Source organism: Peromyscus leucopus, chromosome 8b (genome assembly GCF_004664715.2).
Source record: "Peromyscus leucopus breed LL Stock chromosome 8b, UCI_PerLeu_2.1, whole genome shotgun sequence".
Taxonomy (NCBI): Eukaryota; Metazoa; Chordata; class Mammalia; order Rodentia; family Cricetidae; genus Peromyscus; species Peromyscus leucopus.
The window spans coordinates 59,734,091-59,755,818 of record NC_051086.1 but is presented as its reverse complement, the minus strand read 5'-3'; the positions used below and the strand labels follow the sequence as shown (position 1 = coordinate 59,755,818).

At 50.6% G+C, this 21,728-nt stretch overlaps 1 protein-coding gene across 5 annotated transcripts in view; it reads left to right on the top strand.

The window, feature by feature from the left end:
* The window catches only part of Abr (ABR activator of RhoGEF and GTPase), a 199,107-nt gene that overhangs the window by 155,508 nt on the left and 21,871 nt on the right, over nt 1-21,728 (top strand). For all 5 annotated transcript variants that reach the window (XM_037200611.1, XM_028866792.2, XM_028866790.2 and 2 more), the window contains 5 exons: nt 350-425; nt 857-961; nt 1,892-1,966; nt 3,730-3,827; nt 4,181-4,312. In XM_037200611.1, coding sequence (XP_037056506.1) covers nt 350-425; nt 857-961; nt 1,892-1,966; nt 3,730-3,827; nt 4,181-4,312 — 486 coding nt within the window. The remainder of the gene's footprint in view (nt 1-349; nt 426-856; nt 962-1,891; nt 1,967-3,729; nt 3,828-4,180; nt 4,313-21,728) is intronic.

Here is a 21,728-nt window from a genome sequence, read left to right as displayed (position 1 = left end):
GAGGAGCAGGGTGGAGGGCTACCTGTTCCCTTCGTTCAGGGATGCCCACTTCTGGCATTGACCCATGGGAATCAGGGACCGGGGGCTGGGACCCCCATTTCCCAAGCAAGCTGCCACAGCCCTAGACAGCTCTCTTTGGTAGCAGGAAGCTACTGCCCTCTGCTGGCCACCGTTGGCACTGCCACTCTTGTTAACCTGGCTTCCTAAAAGGACAGCCCCACCCTAGCTGCCTCTTCCTTCAGTCTCAGAGGGGCCTGAGTAAGAAGAGGCTTGGATGGGGAGCCTAGAAGTTGGGGGTACACCTTGTCCAGCTGCGGTCACTGCACTGACCTCTTCTCTCTCCCTCCAGAGTTACCTGTTTCTCCTGTCCTCTGACTATGAGAGGTCGGAGTGGAGAGAAGCAATCCAGAAGCTACAGAAGAAAGGTAAAGCCCCATCCAGTCCCATGCTGTTCGGAGGGCGTCCTTTGTGTCTCTCCCAGCTTGGCATGTCCAGTGACTCTCTTCAGCCCTCGTAGTGACCTTTCGAGGTTCTGGGGAGGTGGCATTCTTGGGATGTTACCGTAGTCAGTTGAGGTCTGACTAAGGCACACAGTGAATTCATAGCAGGCCACCTAGGGCTCTGGGTTGGGTGTCCTCCCTCCTCTTGCTTCCCACCCACACACCTGAGCCTCTTTACTCACTGCTGCCCCTGACAGCACCCACAACCACGATCGTGTGGACACCTGCAGGACTTCCCCTCTGCCCAAAGAACCAACGCCACACTAAAGCTGGTTCCCTGAAGCATCTTCAAGGAAGAGCTGCAGGTCCTAGTGAACCTATAATGAAGCTCTGTCTCCTCCTGGCTCCTCCCACAGATCTCCAGGCCTTTGTCCTGAGCTCTGTGGAGCTCCAGGTGCTCACGGGATCCTGTTTCAAGCTTAGGACTGTGCACAACATTCCTGTCACCAGCAATAAAGATGGTAAGATTTGGAACTCTAGGCCAGCCAGCAGGTCTAGGCTACTGGAACATTGCTAGGGGTCGTATACAAGGACCAAGGAAAGGTGTGGCTGCTAATGGCTGGTCTCTCTGCCCAATGTGACTGGAATTGTTCTCCTGCCGGTGCACAGGGATTGTAAATGGGAGGTACTCTCTGAAGGGCTCAGGTGTTCCTTGGCTCCTTCTAGTTTGAGGGAAAAATCTGTGCCCTGGAGCACTGGGGTGGTGTTGAGTTCATGAAGAAGTCTCCAAACCAGAGCAGAAGGCCGCAGAATGGAGCAGGGGTTCGGGGGAAGGACGAGACAGTCGGTAGACTGGAGAAGGCTATGAGAAATCAGGACAGGTGTTTTAGGAGGTAGACATGGAGGGCCTTGAATGCCAAGCAAGGAGCTTGCGGGTGGTTCTAAGAAGGGAGATCTGTGATGAGGCTAGGCACTGGCCCAGAGTGTGCTCCTGGGTGCTGGGAGGGTGTCCGCTTTGTGAACCTCCAGTCTCTGCCTTCCCCGTGCTGGGATTTCAGGCTCACCTGGGGACCTTTGTGTCCCAAACAAGGGCCAAGCCTTCCTTGGAGCCTTTTCTTTTCCATTAGAACAGAGTGACTCAAATCATTTCATTTCCATTTTAGGCAGAGGAGGGCAGCCTTGGGATAAGCTGTGTTCCGAGGGAGGGAAGGTACTAAATGCCTGGCCTAAGACATTTGTTCTAGTTCCCAATCTGAACAGAGGGGAGAGGGATCCCTCCCTTCCTAGGGTAGCTCACACTGTGGGAAAACAGTGTTCTTTGGACTTGTTTCCCAGCCGGCCACCAGGTGGTGCTGTGGACCAAGGCCCCCTGTCTGCCTTCCTACCAGGCCTGGGTGGAAGAGCTGGTGAGTCCCTGGCACCTCTAGCCTCCGGTCTTTGCTCTCTTGCAGACGACGAGTCTCCAGGACTGTATGGTTTCCTTCACGTCATCGTCCACTCCGCCAAGGGGTTTAAACAATCAGCCAGTAAGTGCCTCCTCGACCCTAGGAAGAAGTTGAGTGGCCACTGTCCATCTTTCATAGCAAGGCCCCCTCATCTGCTCAGCTCTGATCTCCCCGAGCTGGGGCCCTGCCAACGTGCTTGGAGTTGTGGGATTTTCCCTCAAAGTCTAGAAGCCAATTCTTTTTGTCAGCGAAGTTACTTTTCCCCTTTGTCTCCAAGATCTGCTCTCCTTCAGGTCTTTCCTCTTGAACTGCAGACACCTAGACTCATACCCAGGTCTTGTGATTGTAAACTCTGTGACCCTGGGCATGTTTTCTAACCTTTCTGAGCCTCAGCTTACTTCTCCATAAAAGGCAGTCACAGGCCTGGAGAGATGGCTCAGTGGTTAAGAGCACTTGTTGCTCCTGGAGAGGGACCTGGGTTCAGTTCCCAGCACCCACATCGTGGGTCACAGCCATCTGTAACTCCAGTTCCAGGGGATCCGACGCCTTCCTCTGGCCTCCACAAGCACCAGGTACATATGTAGTACATAGACATATGTGCAGGCAAAACACTCATATACATAAAATAAATCTAAACAGATTTTTTTTCCAAATTTTGTTTGAGAATGTCTCTCTGTAGCCCTGGTTGACCTAGAACTTGCTATGTAGACCAAGCTGGCTTCAAACTCAGAGATCTACTTACCTCTGCCTCCTGAGTACTGGAATTAAAGAAGTGTACTACTATGCCTCAAAAAAATAAAAATTAAGGCAATTACATCTGTTTTTATTGACCTAAAACTGGGCTTAAATATTACTGTGTGTGTATGCAGTGTTTGGGATACTGGAGATAGATCCTCATTTCTTGCATATAATAGGTAAATGTTTTACTGCTAAGCAATACTCTATCCCAATTAAAATTTTTTTTTTTTTTCAAGACAAGATCTCACCATGTCATACTGGCTGGTCTAGAACTCACTCTGTAGACCAGGCTGGCCTCGAATTCACAGAGATCTGCCTGCCTCTGCCTCCTGAGTGCTGGGATTAAAGGCATGCAACCATCACACCTATCTTCAATTAAACCTCTTATTCTACTTCTTGTCCAGTCAGTTTACAGTTCCTGTGTGTCAGATGAGGGACCTGAGTCACAGGGATATGAAGTGACTTATTGATATAGTACACAGGCTCAGAAATTCAGGGCTCCTGCCTCCTGCTTCTTCATAACAAGTTCATGCTATGGGCCCATAAACATCCATTCAGTTGGTCAGTGTTGCTGGGAAGCCTCCCCATGCTTCTGGGGTGAACAGGCTTTGTGTCCCCATCATGCTCAGGGTGAAGTATAGTCTTGGCATCTGCCTTGCTGTGGTGTCTTTTATAATGTGCCTCTCCTGCTGTGAGCACTTCAAAGACAGGAAGCAGGTCTCCTTTGTCCTTGAAGGTTTAGGAGCTCAAAAAGACTGAGCGACACTGAATTTACAGAACACCTACAGCATACCCAGAGAAACACAAGAATGGCCAGTGTCTTGGCATGTTCAAAGCCTTTTCAGGCTCATTTCCTGCCCTGGTCTCCTGGCATCTCCCTACGGTCACTAATACAATTTCTGCTTTGTACGTGGGAAGCCGAGGCACCAAGAATTTGCCCAGGTGGCATAGTCCATACAGATGCTGCACCCTTGATCCCAAGGCTCAGGCCCTGCCCTTCAGAGCCTGTACCCTTTCCTTCCTGAGCCCTGGACTACCACTCCTTGGGCCCTGGCCCTGTTTCTGGGCTGTTCGGGCCTTATTCGGTCTGTCTGTTTCCCCTGCAGATCTGTACTGTACTCTGGAGGTGGATTCCTTTGGCTATTTTGTCAGCAAAGCTAAAACCAGGGTGTTTCGGGACACGACAGAGCCCAAGTGGGATGAGGTGAGTAGAGGAGGCTTGTGTCCCAGTTTGTCACTGAGCATGCCTCTCTGCTGCGGGTGGCTGGACCAGCTGTGTCTCCCTTACCCGGTACTTCCCGTTAGTCATCTGCCTGCAGACCAGTGTTTAGGTCAATGAATCCTGGGCTGTCGGCTAAGGTTCCCATACCCTGCTCCACCAGTCACCTGGAGGTCTCCAGAAAGTACCAGTGCCCGCCCCTCTGTGTCTTGTGATGTGGTCCTCCCGGGTCCTGCTCACCTCTGCCTTGCACAGCCAAGGCCCACTGTTGCTGGGAAGCCGGGAAGCCGCACAGCCTTCGGGGACTCAGAGCCTGTGTTCCTTCTGTCTGTCACCAGGAGTTTGAGATTGAGCTGGAGGGTTCGCAGTCCCTGAGGATCCTGTGCTATGAGAAGTGCTATGACAAGACCAAGGTCAACAAGGACAACAATGAGATTGTGGACAAGATCATGGGCAAGGGGCAGATCCAGGTAAGGAGCCAGGCTGAGACAGTTAAGGGGTCTTCGCACGTCCTTTGATCTTCTGTGACTTTGGCTCACAGCTGAGACAAGTTCCCCAAAGCTGGTTCCTGGCCATGTTCCAGCTGCCCCATAGATACCGGATTCCCAGCCACCATACCTGGCTCAGGTAGACCACCCTGTTCCTGCAAGGTAGCTGGCTCTAAGGGAGGAGCTGCCTTGGTTTCCACAGTTACTTTCAGTCTGTTGGTGGCTTTTTGTGTGACACTGTGTTGGGAAGCATTCCAAGGATGTCAGAAGCAGGAAAAGAGGTCGCTGTCTGTAATGAGCAGTATGTGCTATGAGCGTGAGGCAGGAGGGAGTCGCATGTCCCCCGCTGGTCGATGTTCTCCCAGAAGGACTTAGGATGGGCTGGGCAGCTGGGCTCCAAATAGCTACACTGTCTTCGCCTGTGTTGGGAGTCAGTGTCCCTGGGTGGGGCCTTGGAATCTCAGTCGAGTCAGATCCTCAGGGTGAGTGCACATATTTCTTGGGGCCCTTAAGATGGAAATGGGGAAAAAGGTCTTGTGCGTACTCTGATCGCTGGAACGTTGTGCCAGTTCTGAAGACGGTTGCTATCTGCTTAGGGATAACCTTAGCATGGGGCCGTTCACGCTGCTGCCTGGCATTTTACGTGGCCTCATGCTGAAGACACAGTGGCCGTAGGATCTGTGACGGTGAAATCAAGGGAGATAATGGCAAGGCTGGGCCATAGGCACTGGTGCTCCAGGTTTCTTAACCCTTGATCCCAATAGGCTCACTGGGTTAGTCTTGAGCAAGGAGCGTCACCTTTTGTTTAAATATTTGTTTTTATTATTTTATGTTTATGCATATTTTATCTGCATGTATGTGTGTTCACCATGTATATGCCTGGTGCCCACAGAACCAGAGGAGGGTGATGGATCCCCTGGAGTTAAGGATGGTTGTGAGCTGCCATGTGGGTGCTGGGAGCTGAACCTGGGTCCTCTAAGTGGTCTTCACCACTGAGCCATCTCTCTAGGCCTTTTGTTAGGAAATGATTGTTCTCTGGCGCGTGTTGAGGCTGAGGTTTTATATCTGGATGTTGACTGGGTGCCATTGGGAACTGTGTGGGTGTCCCCATCCCCCACCTGTCCTGTATTCTGTGTCTGAGGAGTGCTGCCCTCCAGTAGAGGCCCAGCCGTCTGCCTCGTGTTCCTAAGCACGGATTTCCTGGTGCTGAGGGGCCTGTACCCCGTTCCTTGGTGCTGTCTCCAGGGAGACAGTGCTGCTAGGCAACCTTGTGCCAGCCCTTCATTGTTTCAGGAATGAGGATGATGACAGAAAGCTCTTTAAATCCAATCCCTGTCACATGGCCTCTTAAGTAGCAGGAATCCCACCTCTGTTTCCTTGGGCACGGCCCAAGGAATAGGCAGGGAATGGATTCCAGGCTTGCCTGGCCAGCCTTTAGGTAGGGGACACCCAGCCAAGAGATGTGGGAAGCTGCCGCATTGCCTGGACCGCTGGTGGCTGTGAAAAGCAAAGGTGACCGGGGCAGCCAGCTCAGAGAGCATCGTGGCCCACAGCCTCTCTACCATTCAGATACCAGGGCCAGGAGTCTCCCACCTGGATGGCAGCCCCGCTGCGATTGCCCTCAGTGTGCTGCTTAGAGCCCGAGGAGACGCCATAGATCATTGACTCTTGGAGACAGGAGCAGATGGGAGGGAGTGGGGGAGGGAGGCTTCCAGGTTGTATTTGGCAAAGCAGAAAGCACGTTCTGCTAAGGGAAATGTTTCTGTGTTTAAGCTTCGAGGAATGTGAAATGCCTGGGAGTTGATATTAAAAGAAACACAGACGTTCCTGCTGCCAGCTGACCAGGCCAGTGAGTGGGCAGCTCGAAGCCCAAGGCCTCCAGAGGCCTTTGAAGGGCCCTAGCACTCAGCCTCCTGAGCACGGCCCTGGGCTCTGAGCCATGGTGCTACCTCACCAGTCTCCTGTGCGCTGGGGAGGGGGTGCTGTGGGCTCATAAGGTCTTGCTCTGTAACTGCCTCGGAACCACTCAGGATAGCCAGGCTGTTGGGAGAGTCTGCACTGGACGGTCCCAATGGCCAGGTCCCACAGAGCTGTAGAACAACCTGTTCCCAGAGCTGCCACGTGTCTAAGGCAGGTAACGGGCTCAGCTCCGGAGCCCAGGTGGCTTCCTTTCAGTGGGCCCTAGGGCTGGAGCCAAAGGTGACTTGATGGTGGAGCTGGGAGCCAAGGAATGCCCAATGGGAAGGTGGAGAGAAAGCCCCCTTCCTCCCCAGCTCATCTCCACGCAGCCCAGCCAGGGGGCTCCTCATCTGAGTGCTAAGCACTTGCTCTTACGATGAGTTGCTCTCTCTGGCCATGGTGGTAGCAGAGCAGCTGGAGCTGGAGGCCTGGCTGGATACAGCCTTCAGTGCGGACAGCTGGGAGCTCTGGTCACTACCATGCGTGTCCAGGACTCTGCTCTTGGAAGCCCCCTATCCAAGTGCTGCCTGAGGTGAGCCTGCTACGGCTCTGCAAGGAAGGCGACCTCCCTGTCCTACGCCACAGACGAGGACACCGAGGCCAAGGTGCCTCTGCTGCCTGGATGTAGAGAAGGCCACACTATCTCCTTGGTGCTGTGTCTCTGCATCTTGGTCCTTTGATCAAGAATCTTGCAGCCCAGGTGAAAGGTCTTGGCATGGCTAATGGTCTGGTCAAGGAGCTGGAGGGATGTTCTGCGGTCTGGCATAAGAAGAGCCTCCGGGCCGGGCGGTGGTGGCGCACACCTTTAATCCCAGCACTCGGGAGGCAGAGGCAGGCGGGTCTCTGTCAGTTCAAGGCCAGCCTGGGCTACAAAGTGAGTTCCAGGACAGGCTTCAGAGCTACACAGAGAAACCCTGTCTCGAAAAACCAAAAGAGCCTCAGACTGCCTTTGATTGGAGCGCCGTCACCTCTGGGCACAGGGCATCTCTGCCTAGTATACCTAGAAAGAAGTAGATTGCATGGAAAAGAGCCAGTCAGGGTTATAAATGTGGAGGTGAGAGATTCCAGTGCCCCTGTAGCGAGCACCCAGAAGTGTAGGGTACCCTGTCAGATTGAAGGGCTAGGATGCCATTACATCCCAGGCCACCAGGGAGCAGTACAAGATGCCAACAGAGGACTGAGGAAGAGCCCAGCACTATAGAAACCTGTCCCACAGCCCTGGAGCCGCCCCTTTATTATGTAATTCTGTGCTTTTTTTTCCCCCTTTCTTGGGTATGTACACCTTTAAGTAGGCTTAATCATAGTGTGTGTTTTTGTATGTTTTTTTTTTTTTCTATTTTCATGGCATAGTCTTTAGATCTACCTTTTAAAAGCACATTATTGAAAGTACTTTCAATCAGTTTATATAGAGGCATGGTAATTGCCCTCTTAAGGCGTTGTTCCTTTAGCTGGTGGGTTCTGGGTCAGCAGAAGCGAGGCAGGCATTTTGGGGAGGAACCCTTAGGGCAGGCGCATGGGGGCCGGAATGTGCAGGGAGTAGCCCAGGAAATGAAGGCATCCAGCTTGCCCTGAACAGGAGGGGCTGTGAGCCAGGCACGCGGGAGGGGACCAAGGGGTGACTAAAAGAAGATGTCTGTAGGGTTTGAGGCCAAAGGAATTTGATCCTGTCTTGAGGAGAAGGAATCGAAGACCGAAAAGGATGAGTGGCCTGCCTCCCTTCACACAGCCTGTCTGTGTTCTCACAGGTTCGGGGACCCCCATCCAGAGCTGGCCCAGCCTGGTTGGCTGCAGGGCGGATGAGCACATAGCAGTGCTCATAGGTAGGATGGCGACGGTGTGGGACTTCCAGACCTCTGCCCTTGCCGCTGCAGATTTATTGAAACGCCTTAGCGGCTTGGTCCATCTCTCTTCCAGGCTTAGGAGTCATCCCTTTCTTTCCAGACCCACTGGGTTATTACTTGGGAATTTGCTGTCCAGCCTCCCCACTGTATCTCTTCTCCGCTGGTCTACCCACAGCCCAGCCAGGCCAGGGTAACAGCTCAGCCTGAAGCATCCCCCATTAGTCTGCTTTGGTTCCCTGCTCCCAGGGGATGCCTCTATGTTTATCCTAGTCTATTTCCAGCTACACCACTCCAGACTCCAGATGTGATCTCCCCAACTGAGACCTACCCGCTGGCCGATTAGCATATTCCCAGGGTCCAACCTGTCCTGGCTGGCTGGGTCTGAAGGGGAAAGGCAAGCTGGGGGGATTTCTTTGACATTTATGACCAAGCCACTTAAAAGGGATTATAAATAAAGGGCGGAAGTCAGGAAGTCCAGTCTACTACCTCTGGTGCCCAAACTGGCAGATCTGACAGTATCTAAACATTCTTAATTTTCTATTCCCCCATACAAGGGTTCGTATAGCCCAGGCTGGCCTCGTATTCTTGTGTAGCCAAGGCTGACTTTGAGTTCCTGATTCTCTTGCCTCTGTCTCCCCGGTGTAGGATTATAGGAATGTGCCACTGTGCCCTGCTCCACCCTTTTGTTTGTTTGTTTGTTTGTTTGTTTGTTTGTTTTGTGGGGAAGGAGAGGTAGGAAGGCCAGAACAGGCCACAGCACACCTGTATAGGTCAGAGGAATCTTGTGGGAATCTGTTCATACATTTTCTTGTAACCATCACCACCATGTGGCTTTGGAAGTTTTCACCTTCCTCTCTGACAGCTCCATGGACCCATCAAATGCTAACTGCCCTTCTCCCCTCCCCCACCCTCCGGCAACCACCATTCTCCTCGCCTCCTTTGACGACTTAGCATAATGCCTTCAGGGTGTAGCTAGAGTTTTCCTGCCTGGCCCACAGTCAGGACAAATCTCTGTCACCTGCCAGTCCCACAGCCACTCAGACCCAACCAAGTAAACACAGAGACTTATATTGCTTACAAACTGTAAGGCCGTGGCAGGCTTCTTGCTAACTGTTCTTATAGCTTAAATTAATCCATTTCCATAAATCTATACCTTGCCACGTGGCTTGTGGCTTACCAGCATCTTCACATGCTGCTTGTCATAGCGGCGGCTGGCAGTGACTCCTACCGCCTTCCTGTATTCTCTGTTCTCCTCTCTGTTAGTCCTGCCTATACTTCCTGCTTGGCCACTGGCCAATCAGTGTTTTATTTATTGACCAATCAGAGCAATTTGACATACAGACCATCCCACAGCATCAGGGTTCACACGTGCGTCTTCCCCCTCCCTTCCTTTTGAGGGCTGAGTAGTACTTCACTATTGGGGATATACCACATTTTATAAGTGGATATACCGTTTATCCATCTGTGGACATTTGTATTTGTTCCATCTTAGATGCTCATAATTTTAAGTGGATTAAAAAAGCCTAGTCTTTGGAGGTGGCCATTTCATGTCTCCTTTCCTAGCGCCATGGGATGCTTGTTACTTCCACCTGTGAAAAGATAGCAGAGTTCTGTGACCCCAGGACAGAGCCTGGTGTGGTTAAGCCACCTCTGACCTCCCGCCCCTCAGGAGGGCTCTGTCTCCTCTCCTTTCTTCCTCAGCTCTCCTGTCCATCTTCCTCTCGGCAGTTACTGAGTGTGGTGCCTGATGGCCTGAGACTGGGAGGAGCCCTGGGCTGTGGGTCAGAGAACTAACTCCTGGTTCCTTGGCCTCTTGGAGCCTCATTTTCCTCCTCAGTCAGTGGGAACTAATTCCACTCTTCACTGCCATCTCCTAAGATGCAGGGGAATGCAGGAGTGACTGGAGGAGCAGGTCAGAGGGCTGCGTCACGTCCAGGCCTTTCCCTGTTTTATCCTTGAATCTGTCTGCTGGGCCCCCTGTTAGGGACAAACACGGAGTAGAGGATCCTGAGAGAACAGGACTTCCCAACGTAGTAAGGAAACCATGAGAGGATTTGCTCCTTCAGCCAGCCTGGAAGAGGCTTCGAGGCCAGACAGAGCCAGGGCTCCGTGTGTTGCTCCTTCTGTTCGTTCTTTGAGAGAATGGGGTGAGTTGTTCCACCCGTCCCGGCCTTGGTTTCTTGGCCTGTAAACTGGGTTATGATGAGAACTGAATGTGAGATTCCCTGATGCCCTTGGGACAGGGCCTGGAACATTTAATACTTGGGTGATGACGAGGGCCTTTGCCCTAAGCTGGCGGACTCAGCTGCTCCTCACTCCAGGGATTCTGGAGATACCTTGTCCAAGAAGTCCCCTCCTAAGGCTGCTGCTACCTGCCAGAGTCCTCTGGGTTTGCACGGGGGTGGCCACGTCAGGGTCTGTTCTCGAGGTGGTGGAGTTGGAGCAGCCGTGATGGAGGGTCTGAGGTGACCCTGTCCTGTGAGGAGCAGCTGTGCTCTTCTCCTAGGGCTGCTGGCTGCTGGCTCAGAGCACGGTGTGAGGAGCCCTGGAACAAGGGGCCTTTGTCAGCTGTGGGAGAGCTGCTTCTGGTCTCAATTACTCTGCCAAGGGACAGAGCTTAGAAGGAGCATGGGTCGGGAGCCTGCTGGAGCAGGAGTCAAAGGTCGCCCACCAGCTCCTGCCCTCCAGCCCCTGAGGGGGTCTCTTGTCCCCATTTGGCTCTCTCTCATGGCCCTGGTAGCCAGCTCTTGCCCTGGTAGCCTGGTTCTGGGACACTGCCCAGATGACCTGTAGTCTTTCCCTGAGCAGATGACAAGGCTGTTAATGGAACTCCTCGACACTTTGTCCTGTTTGTCCAACACTGTGTTTGTTTATAAACACAGTGACCACAGCCAGGTCCCTGTTCCCTGGGAGAGAGCATGTTTGAATTAGGAATGGAAGTCAGGGGGCTGGGGTGGGGAAGCCCTGGCCCTCCACCTTTTGTCCCTCCACCCCCGTCCTGGTGCACACCCCGTCACAGCCCCCTCTAGCTCCCTGCCCTAGAACGTAGGGATAGCCTCTCTGAAAGATGGACTCCCTCCCTGCCTGTAGCCTGGGCCAGGTAGGAGTGTCCAGGCAGCTTCCAAGCTCTCTTCCTCCCCGCTCCCCTCTGTCTGCCCCCAGTTCAGGTTTTGTGGTCCTGCTCCAGCGGCTCTCGGTGCTGCCCCAAGTGGGGTGCCTTCCTTTGCCATGGTCACTACTCCTTGATAGTCCTGGAGGCCCGTGGGGACAGGCTTGGTTTTGCTCTTGGTCTCCTACATCACCCCTTCCGAGGATCTGGGTGACGGTCCTACCAGGAACTCATCTGCTCCAGCTGTTGGAGACTCCTTTTCCCCACTGGGCCAGCTGTCAGCCTTCAAGGCTGGTCTGGATGGCACACATGGAGAGTGGGTAGAGGTACATTTGTCTTGGGGGCACGGGCAGACCTGTGAGAGTGCGAGCCTCAGCTGAGCGGCCTCCATTGCCCAGGTGTTCCTGATTTGGGGCACCTGGATGCTACCAGTGCGTCCTGAAGACGGGAGAGACCGGATGCGTTTGACAGGAAGTAGATTGGAGCTCCCTTCCTTCCCGCTCCTCTCTAGCTGGAATTCCATTTTGGCATGAAAGCTTGATGCCTCTCCGCTAGCCCCATCTCTGAGGGTAGGCGGCACACCGGGAAGCCAATCCAGAAAGGATCTTGCTACAAGCTTCCTTCAGACTCTTGGAACGCCTTTGCAAACCATGGGAAGGGTACTATCCTCTCAGCTCTGGCTTGGGAGCTCCCAGGCTCAGAGGCAGAAGACAGGTTCGATGCCAGCAGGTGGCCACGGATACTTCCCAGAGCATGCCTTTACAAACCTAGATGAACATCAGGAGCCTTCCCTTCAGGTGGGGGCTGCGGCTTTGCCCTCCTAGAAATCAAAATAACTGATCTAGTGCCTACTTGAATTTGTTCCAAAAGCTTTAAGAAAAGGACTCAGCAGAAAAATTCAAGGAACCCCTGAGTTATGGCTGAAACTGCCTATGAGTGCCAGTAGAGGATACCCATAGAGGGGCCAGTAGAGGACACCCATAGAGGGGGGTCAATAGAGGACACCCATAGAGGGGTCAGTAGAGGACACCCATAGAGTGGGTTCTGCTGCCTTCCCCAAGAGGTCTGATGTTCATGGCACTGAGGGTCTAGGTACTGTGCTTGCTTCTGGGTGAGTCTTCACCCTGTGCGATTAGGTATTTGGTTTTTCGAGTGTGCTCCACATGCAGCCCGTTCATACCCTTAAAGGTAATGAATGGCTGGGCTGCCGTAGCTTCCAGGCGGACCCCAGAGTGACTTGAGAATCCAAGACGGCCTAAAGAACACCAATCTGAATGAATGGATAAGTGTCAGCTCACTGAAAGCCCTTGAGAGGTAGGATGCACCTACAGTTTTTCCAAAGTAGAGCGAAGAATTGAGTTCTGGATCAAATACTCTACTTGAGAATTTTAAAAGCCCCTAATCTGGGCAGGGCATGGTTGCCTTGACCTTTAATCCTAACGCTCGGGAGGCACACACAAGCATCTGTGAGTTCAAGGTCAGCCTGGTTTACATCGTGAGTTTCAGACTAGCCAGAGCTACAGAGTGAGACCCTGTCACCAAGCAGAAGGGGTAGAAAGGTTCTTAATCTCTGTAATTCCCTACTTCCCCACCCCCCGGGGGAGGTGGGCTGCTGTCGAAGGAAGCTGCATTTCTCTTGAGAACTGTGGACTGTGCTTAAGAGAACTTCAACTCGGAACCATAGACACTGGAGAGGAGAGTCTAAGGCCTGGTGCAGCCTGAAGAGCCTGGGAGCTTGCAGCAGGAACATGCATAGCCCTGAGATGGGTGAGGGATAGGGAACAGCGTGGGCAGGTTCCCCATCCATCTCGGCCAGTCTCACCACTCTGCTTTTTTTTTAAATCTGATTGTGAGGTAGGGAGATTGGGGCATGAAATTGCATCTGAGGGGCTGGAAAGAGATGGCTCAGCAGTTAAGAGCTTTTACTACCCTTGCAGAGGTCCTGGGTTCAGTTCCTAACACCCAATTGGTAACTCACAACTGTCTGTAACTCCAGTTTCAGCATGCTCTCTGCTCTGCTGTGGCCTGAGAGACTTCATGTGTCTAAAGCACACCTCCGGGGTTCCCTGCTCACTGGCCATGCCAGGAGATCGGGTAACACCTTCCAGTGACAAGGAGCAAGCAAGTGACCCAGCATGTTCCTGGATGCTGCCTGTGTCCTGTCCTGGAGTCGAGATAGAGTAGATGGGCCTGTAGGGATGGAGTGGGTGTTTTTCCCACCCTGTCCCTGGGTGGGTTTAGTCCTAAATAACCAAAGTGTTCCCAAAGGCTCAAGTGGATTTTCCACCCTTTCCACGGTCAAATGTGCCATGAGAAACACCAGGGTTGCCAGGGACATGCTGTTCATCCAGTCTTTCCAAAGCAGATAAACTCGTAGGCTATTTCAACCTCTCTTACCCACCTATAGCCATTGTAAACCCTGGGAACAGCAACCTGGGGTGGTCAGGCAGTGTGAAGAGAGGCTGTATAAGAGTCAGGACTTTGGACCATCTGTAAACCAGGACGGGCTTCTGAGGGGACAGCAGGAGGGCAGGTCACTTTGGGTGGGCTTGGTAGATTTTTGCATCCTAGCTAGAGTATATTTTAAACTTGGGCCAATCCTGGAATCTATAGCTACCGACACCTTCTTAGGAACGAAGACTCGGGGTTCCAGAGCTTAAATTGCTGTAACCCCATACATGGATATTTATCAGGCAGGGGAAAGGCTCTGGAGAAGCTCTGGAGCCTGGGAGGGGAGCAGACTTCCTAAAGAGCCCTGATTGCTTCTATTGAGTCAGGACATGGGGTACTCAGTGGGGAGTGGCCAGGGTGCCATTAGGTTGAGTTCTGCTTTGAGCTGTAAGAAGGCCTCTGCCCAGCATGTAGTGGGTATCTATTCAGTGATGGATGAATAAGTGAGTGAAAAGTAGCTTCTTGTCTTAGCTCTGCTAATTGGCTGCTTGCTGACTTAGAGCTAGGGGTTCCCATTGCTGGGCCTAGTGAGGTCTGAACACAGCAGATACTAAGGACTTTGATAGCCTTAGAAACAGGTCTTGATTTCTCAGCTTGGAAAGACTGCTGACTATCAGTATATGTGTTTTAACTAGGGTGGTGGTGTCTTAGTTAGGGTTACTATTTCTGTGATGAAACACCATGACCAAAAACAGTTTGGGGAGGAAACTGTTTATTTGGCTTACACTTCCAAATCACCATTTGCAATTTTTTTTCATGGTTTTTTTTTTTTTTGAGGCTGAGTTTCTCTCAACAGCCGTGGCTGTCCTGGGCCTTGCTTTGTAGACCAAGCTAGCCTAGAACTCACAGAGATCTACCTGATTCTGCCTCCCAACTGCTGGGGTTAAAGGCATGTGCTGCCGCCACCTAGTCTCAATATTCATCATTGAAGAAAGTCAGTACAGGAACTCAAGCAGGACAGAAACTTGGAAGCAGGAGCTGATACAGAGGCAGTGGAGGGGTGTAGGTGGAGTTTTTCTGGCCTGCCAGTCAGCTTTGTCCTGCTAGCCGGCTCCCAAATAACCACACAGAGACTTACTAATTATAAATACTCAGCTGATAGCTTAGACTTCTTACTAACTAGCTTTTACATCTTAAATTAACTCATTTTTTATTTACACTCTACCACATACCCTTTTTCAGTACAGCATGTTCATCTCCTGCTTCCTCTGCATCTTGAGTAGTGACCCTGCCTTACCGCTGCACACACCCCCCTTTTCCCTGTCCCCAAGTCCCACCTAACCTCTTCCTGCCTAGCTTTTGGCCATTAGCTCTTTATTAATCCATCAGAAGGCACCTTGGAAAAGACACATCTTCAAAGTGTACAAAAAGATTATTCCATAACATTTCCCCCCTCTGTCTAGTTAAAAAAGGTTTTAAACTTTTAACAGAGTAAACTATATATAGCAAAAGCTGTTACCAAGTAAGAATTACAGTTACAATATCCAATCCATTTGTATTTGGCAAAATCAGAGAAAATATTCTATTATCTATCTTTGTGAGTCTAAGGTTTTATACCTAATTTACCTTTTATCATAACTAAGGAAAACTTTTTAAGTCTAATCATTTAGTCTTTAACTCCATCAAAGACCCCAGAAGGGTATAATGTTACCTAATGATAGGGACATCTGACTGCCTGGACAATCACCCAGAGTTCTTCTGTAATGTCGGAACATCCATCTTTGGCCTACAGGCGTAGTGTATCTGACAACATTTCTAAGAAGCAGGGAATCTGAAAGGACTGTCCTACCTTGTCTTGGCAGTCACTTTTCTTTCGCATCCTGCTGGTCCAGTTTAGCAGCATTTGATACTTTCAGCAATTGAGGCAAGGGTAGTTTCTTTGCCCAGTGGCTAACTTTTGCAACAAAAGAAGTAAACTCTCATATGGAGTTTCTTCAATGCCCATCATCTTCTCTGAAGTAAATTGGTGCTGCCAGGAGCTGACATGTCTCACTGTCATGAAATGCCTTATGTTATTAAAACATTTAAAATGCCATATTCTATAGGTCTTTGAAGTGTTTGAAGACCATTTATCTATCTAAATATACCTAATTTGGAACATACCTAATAGGACTATAAGTTTGATTATTATAGATGACTAACTACTAACCTGTATTTCTTAATTATACATTACATTTTTAAATGAACTGCATAAGCATAATACCCCAAACAAGAGTAGAAACATACATACAGTATAACAAAAATAACATTAAATTTGTATCAATAAACCAAAATCCATACCCATGTAAAATATTTAAAATTAGATGCTTTGGGGATTAAAGTAAATTCAATAATTTATCCTTTTATCTCATCATTTCTATATTATATCCCCTTTTTGCCTTCAGAAAGAGATCTTTGAATCTAATTCCTTTGCTTAGTTTTGTTTTTTTTTTTAATCATGACCAATAATAATTTGCAACCAAGCCCCCTAAGCAAAGACAAACATCCATAATCTATCTTTTGGGAATGTGAGTGTTTTTTCCAGACTGCTTCCTGTTGTCTGAGAGTGCTGGAATCTTTGGGGGACCCTGAGAAAATTTAGGATAATGGTTAAGTTTTGGCTGGAGTAGTCTGTGAGGCTGGACTGTCTCAGCCATCAGCCTTGAAGCTGTTCTGGATGCAGAACTCTGAGGAAACTGCAACAGAGGTATTGTAAGATGTTGGATTTACCTGGGTCATCCATTTTTATTGGTATCTGGGCCCTCTGAAAATACATGAACTTTTCATTAACATATATATCTGTATTAACACAAGTATAGACTGTGTATTATACACAAATCAGCCACGGATGATTTTTTTTTGTTTTATATTTGAGCAGGTAAAATATACATTATGTGTTTCGTAGGTTTTTTTTTTGGGGGGGGTTGTTTGTTTTGGTTTTTTTAGTTTATTTCTTTATGTCTGTAACCTGGATTTTCAGGGGGTCTTCCCTGATCAAACCTTATCATCTTCAACCTTGAACGAATCCATAGCCTTTTGTTTTCTGTGGCAACAAAAACATAACCTCTTCCCCAAAACAACATATCTTTTGACTTCTATTTTGAAGTCAAGGTATTTTTAAAATATATAGATTGGTATAATCTGACAGTTATCATAATCTAATGTCTCTTAGCAGCTATCTCTCTTTCATCAACAATCAAAAACTTTAAAGACAACACAATGACATACAGGATCTAGACTCTGTATTTTCCATCTCTACATGGCTCTTTTTTTTTTTAAACTTCTGTGACTGTCTATATCCTTTCTTCTCTCTCCCAAGCCTATGTACATTTTTAAACACACTGTTCCATCTGGGTCTGTCTCTATTCTGTATCTGTAATCTTTTCTGTCTGCATGAGCAAAACAAATCCACCAGTTCATGGCATGCTGGCAGGACTCACCCTGGTGTCTCAAGTCTGCAGGCAGGGGCCAGGAGACACCTCTCTGTACCATGGCCCATATGAGAGACTGTGGGACTAGGAAACTGTGTTTGGCTGTGTTTTTGTGTGTTTGGAACCTTTTCTTAAGCTTTTTTAGGTTTTATGTGGATATATGTGGCCTCACCCCACATTTTGTGCCATTTTTAGGCGAAGTTTTTCTGTCCCGTCAGTCAGCTCTGTCCCACTAGCCAGCTCCCAAATAACCACACAGAGACTTACTATTAATTATAAATGCTTGGTCCATAGCTTAGGCTTGTTACTAACTTAACCCATTTTTCTTATCTACACTCTACCATGTGTCGGTAACTTTTTTCAGTACAGCATGTTCATCTCCTGCTTCTTCTGCGTCTGGCTGGTGACACCCATCCCCCCCACTCCCACTCTTTTTCTCTGTCCACAAATCCAACCTAACCTCTTCCTCCCTAGCTATTGGCCATTAGCTCTTTATTAATTCATCAGAAGTCACCTTGGCAAAAATATGTCTTCACAGTGTACAAAAAGATTATTCTAAACAGAGGTGTGCCGCTTACTGGCTTGCTTCCCATGGCTTGTTTAGCCCTTTTTCTTATAGAACCCAGGACCTCCAGCCCAGGGATCGAACCACCCACAGATGGGGGAAGGACCCTCCCCCATTGATCGCTAATTAAGAAAATGCCCTACAGGTTTGTCTGCAGCCAGATTTTTTTGTTGTTGGTTTTGTTTGTTGGTTTTGTTTTTTTAAGACAGGGTTTCTCTGTGTAACCCTGGCTGTACTGGAACTCACTTTGTAGACCAGGCTGGCCTAGAACTGACAGAGATCCACCTGCCTCTGCCTCCTGAGTGCTGGGATTAAAGGTGTGTGCCACCATGCCTGGCTGGAGGCATTTTCTTAATTGAGGTTCCCTCCTCTCAGATGATTTTAGCTTGAGTCAAGCTGACATAAAACTACCCAGCACAGATGGGTACCTATCAAGATAAGAGCACACAGGAATGTAGGTGAAAAGTTTTTGCACCCCCGATAAGCTTCACCATCGACACAGCAATCCAAATCAGACTAAATCAAACCGAAGTAAGGAAAAGCCCAGATTTAATGGGTAAAACCCCCCAACCCTGGGTGATTTTCCAGTCCCCCAGAGGAGATGTGGAAGAGAGACTGAAAAACCACTGTTTTCTGGGGAGCAGTTTAAATACCCTGTGTGGGTAGTCTTGAGGGTCTCTGGGGGAGGAGCCATGTTTGGAGGGCTGAGATGAGGCAGGGTTTGAGGAGAGAGAGGCTGTGGAGGGGGATTGAGGTGGACCTTCCGCCAGAACATTGCAGACTCTTTGGGTATGTGGATGCCGGGGGTGGGGGGTGAGGGTGGGGTGGATGAGGTGGACCTTCCGCCAGAACAGTAGGACCTACCTGCAAAGCCATCAATGTGGAGAGGCCCGGGCCCTCTCCTGTTCCCCACTGTTTTCTCTTTGATGTGCCATCTCATCCCCAGCTGGCATGGCCTTTCCATAGGACCTGGTCTCCATTCGTCTGCCTTCCAGCTCTGTTCCTTTAGGTCCGTGCCATGTTGCTCTCTGCTGAGACCCAGGGGCTCCCTCCCTACCCTCATCCCCCAGGCTCCTGGTTCTACTAGGACTCTCAGAGTGGCCTGTTTTGGGGAGCTTCCTCTATCACTCTTGAGTCCCCAGTAGGGGGAGCTAGCATCTGAACAAGGGCAAGGAATTGGGGTTCCAGTCTAGACTGGGAGGAGGTGAAAGTTGTTCTGAGGAAATGGAGGTCACTCTGGAGAGGCAGCCTCCATATTCTGAGGTTTCTGAGAAAGAGCCTTCCTCCTGTGTTCATAGGCTGGAGGACTTACCTGAATACTGTCCCACCCCTAGCTGGTGGCAAGAGACCCTGTCCCTGTGTGGGAGACCCTGTCCCTGTGTGGGAGACCCAGCCCATGTTTCAGGCTGGGCATTAGCCCTTTGACCTCCTTTCCCTCCGCAGTGAGACTGCTGATAACCCAATCTTGTTTCAGTCACGTCTGTGCTGGTTGGAGGGTTCCCTCTCTGCATATAGCCTAGGGTCCTACCCACCTCGCCCTAGGGACAGCCACTCTTGGCTCTGGCCAAGAGCCTAGGGAAGGGATGGTGGAGAACGTGACTGTCCACCAGGGTTGTTTTTAATTCCAAAGGCAGCGACATCTGTTCATTCAGGAGACCTTACCACCCAAGCTCTGTTTATACAGACAGGGAGGGTGGGGAGGGGGAGCTGCGTGTCCTCAGAGGCAGTTTGGCCAGGTGTGGCTGAATGAACAGGGAGAACACAGCAGGAGGGGATGTGATTACTTCCTGGGTGGCCAGGCTGGTCTGAGCCTTGCTTACCTAGAGCGGAAATGAAGACCCGTCTGTGATTGGCTGCAGAGACCAGTGTTCAGACTGTTGCTTTTGAGGAACCTGCTGGGACGTTCATCTTGCACACCCCCTCCTCTACCCTGCTCCTAGAACACAGATTCCAGGAAGGAATGAGTGAGGCTTGGAAAAGAAAAGGCAGATCTGTGCTGTCCCCAGAGGAAGGCCCCAGTCCTTTGGGAGGAAAGGAAAGCCTGAGTATCTCCAGGGAAGATCCTCCCAACTCAGCTACCCATCTGCTAAGGCACCTTTGTCACCATGGAGACCAGTTGGCCATTGCTCATCCAATCAGAGCTTGCTTTACCCAGACAAGTGTTGAGCCTGGGGTTCTTAAGACAGACAAGTGTAGGACTTTGGGAACAGGATTTCTCCTGCCCCCCTTCTCCCACACATCAGTGGTGGGAGCAGTACACATTTCCCTGAGACTGTACTCTGTGGCGTTTGACCCAGCTATTGGGAAGAGAACCTTGGGAAGCCCGTGTCAGCCATTCTGAAATGAACCTGCCAGCACCAGGTACCAGCTGTGTGTCTGCAGCAGGCGAATGAGGTGAGCAGTTCAGATGGTGCCTTCCCAGCTAGTTATGCAACCAGCCACTGCACCTTCGTGAAGAGGATGCTGAGCGCAGCACGGACCTGGGGGAGGGATGGAGCGACTTTACCCATGCAGAGAGTGCCTCCTTTCCACAAAGCATCCCTGATCCCCTCCAGCTACAGTTGATCTTCCTCTCAACTTTTGGGGTACTTTTTCTTCACTGTCCTGGTAGTATATACCCTGGGCCTCTTGAAGGACACCCCCATCATAGTAGGTACACAAAAGCCCTTCTGCATCCTGTGGAGCGTTAAGTCCCATCTGCCCCCTGCCGCCCCCAGGCTGGCAGCTTTGTCATACCTGGCTTTTGGTTCATCTGATTGCTCAGGCCCTACTCCAGGGTCAGGCACTTAGCCAGGCCCTCCTCCTGGAACCTAGGTAAAACTCCTCTGTCACCTGCGCCACCCTAAGTGTCAATCCTTCGAAGTGCGGAGGGCAGAGGCACCACACTAATCACAGTCTATTCTAGTGCTTGTCCTTCATGAGGCTGGAGGGAAGCTTCCAGTCCTTATGGAGAGAGGGTCAGTGTGGTGCTGACCACTCAGAGAGCAGTCTTTCTCTGCCAGTTCTTGGCTGGCCCTGTAGTTAAACTGCCCCTTTCCCAGGAAGGTGACAGGGACAGAAATAGAAAATCCCAGGGACTGTCACTGGTTGGGAACCGGCAGGGGTATTCAGAGGGCCAGGACTGGTACCTATACTCCAGTCCATCACTTTGCCCCTAATCCTGAGAACTGTCCACACTTCAGCCAGGCAGGGATTGTGACCCATGGGGGATTTGGGGGGTCTTCCCTGTCCCTTCCCAGCGGCAGCTGCATCTGTACCCCAAGCCGGGACGTTGCTTCCCTGTGAACCCCAGTTCTCACAACTCTAAAATGGAAACATGAGCAGCACCGTCATAGAAGTGCAGTGTGGAAAGAAAGCCCCATGCAGGGCTCTTGGTTGGTACCATGTGGACCCAAGTTTCCTCCCTGTACACGCCCAGCTTTGCAGTGGTGGGATGGCCAGAACACCTGGGTTGCTGCGTATACCCTGGCCATCTAGGGTTCTGGCTTTTCTCTTCTCTCTGAGTATCACACTCTAAGTTGCATGGTTGGCTTGAGAAAGGAGTCACTTCTCATTCTGCAGTTTGAACAAGAGCTAGCTGGGCATGGTGGCACCTATCTTTAATCCCAGCGCTGGGGAGGCAGAGGCAGGCTGATCTCCGAGTTTGAGGCCAGCCTGGGCTGCAGAGCCAGAGCTACATTGAGAGGGCCTACCTCAGAAAAGGAAAAGAGAAAAAAAAGCAAGCACTTACTAGTTCTGTCTCCCGAGACCCTGCCGTCGCTTCTGTGCTCTTGGGCATCCTCCACCCCTGTAGAAGAAGTCTTTGTTGGTGACACCCGTGACCAGGGCGCTGCATATGCTTTCACAAAGTTCTTGGTGAGGGTCCCAGAGACCTGATACCCGCTGGGGCTGCTGAATGAAGCCCCAGAGACTGCTTCTTTATTCTGTACATTTGCCTCAGGAGACTTGAGAGCATAAACAAATGTCTGGCCCTGCCTGCCACCAAGTTGGCATGGAGGAACTTGCCGCAGGACAGGAATTGAGTGAGTAAGAAGTGGAACTTCAAAGCAGTCCTTGGCGAGGG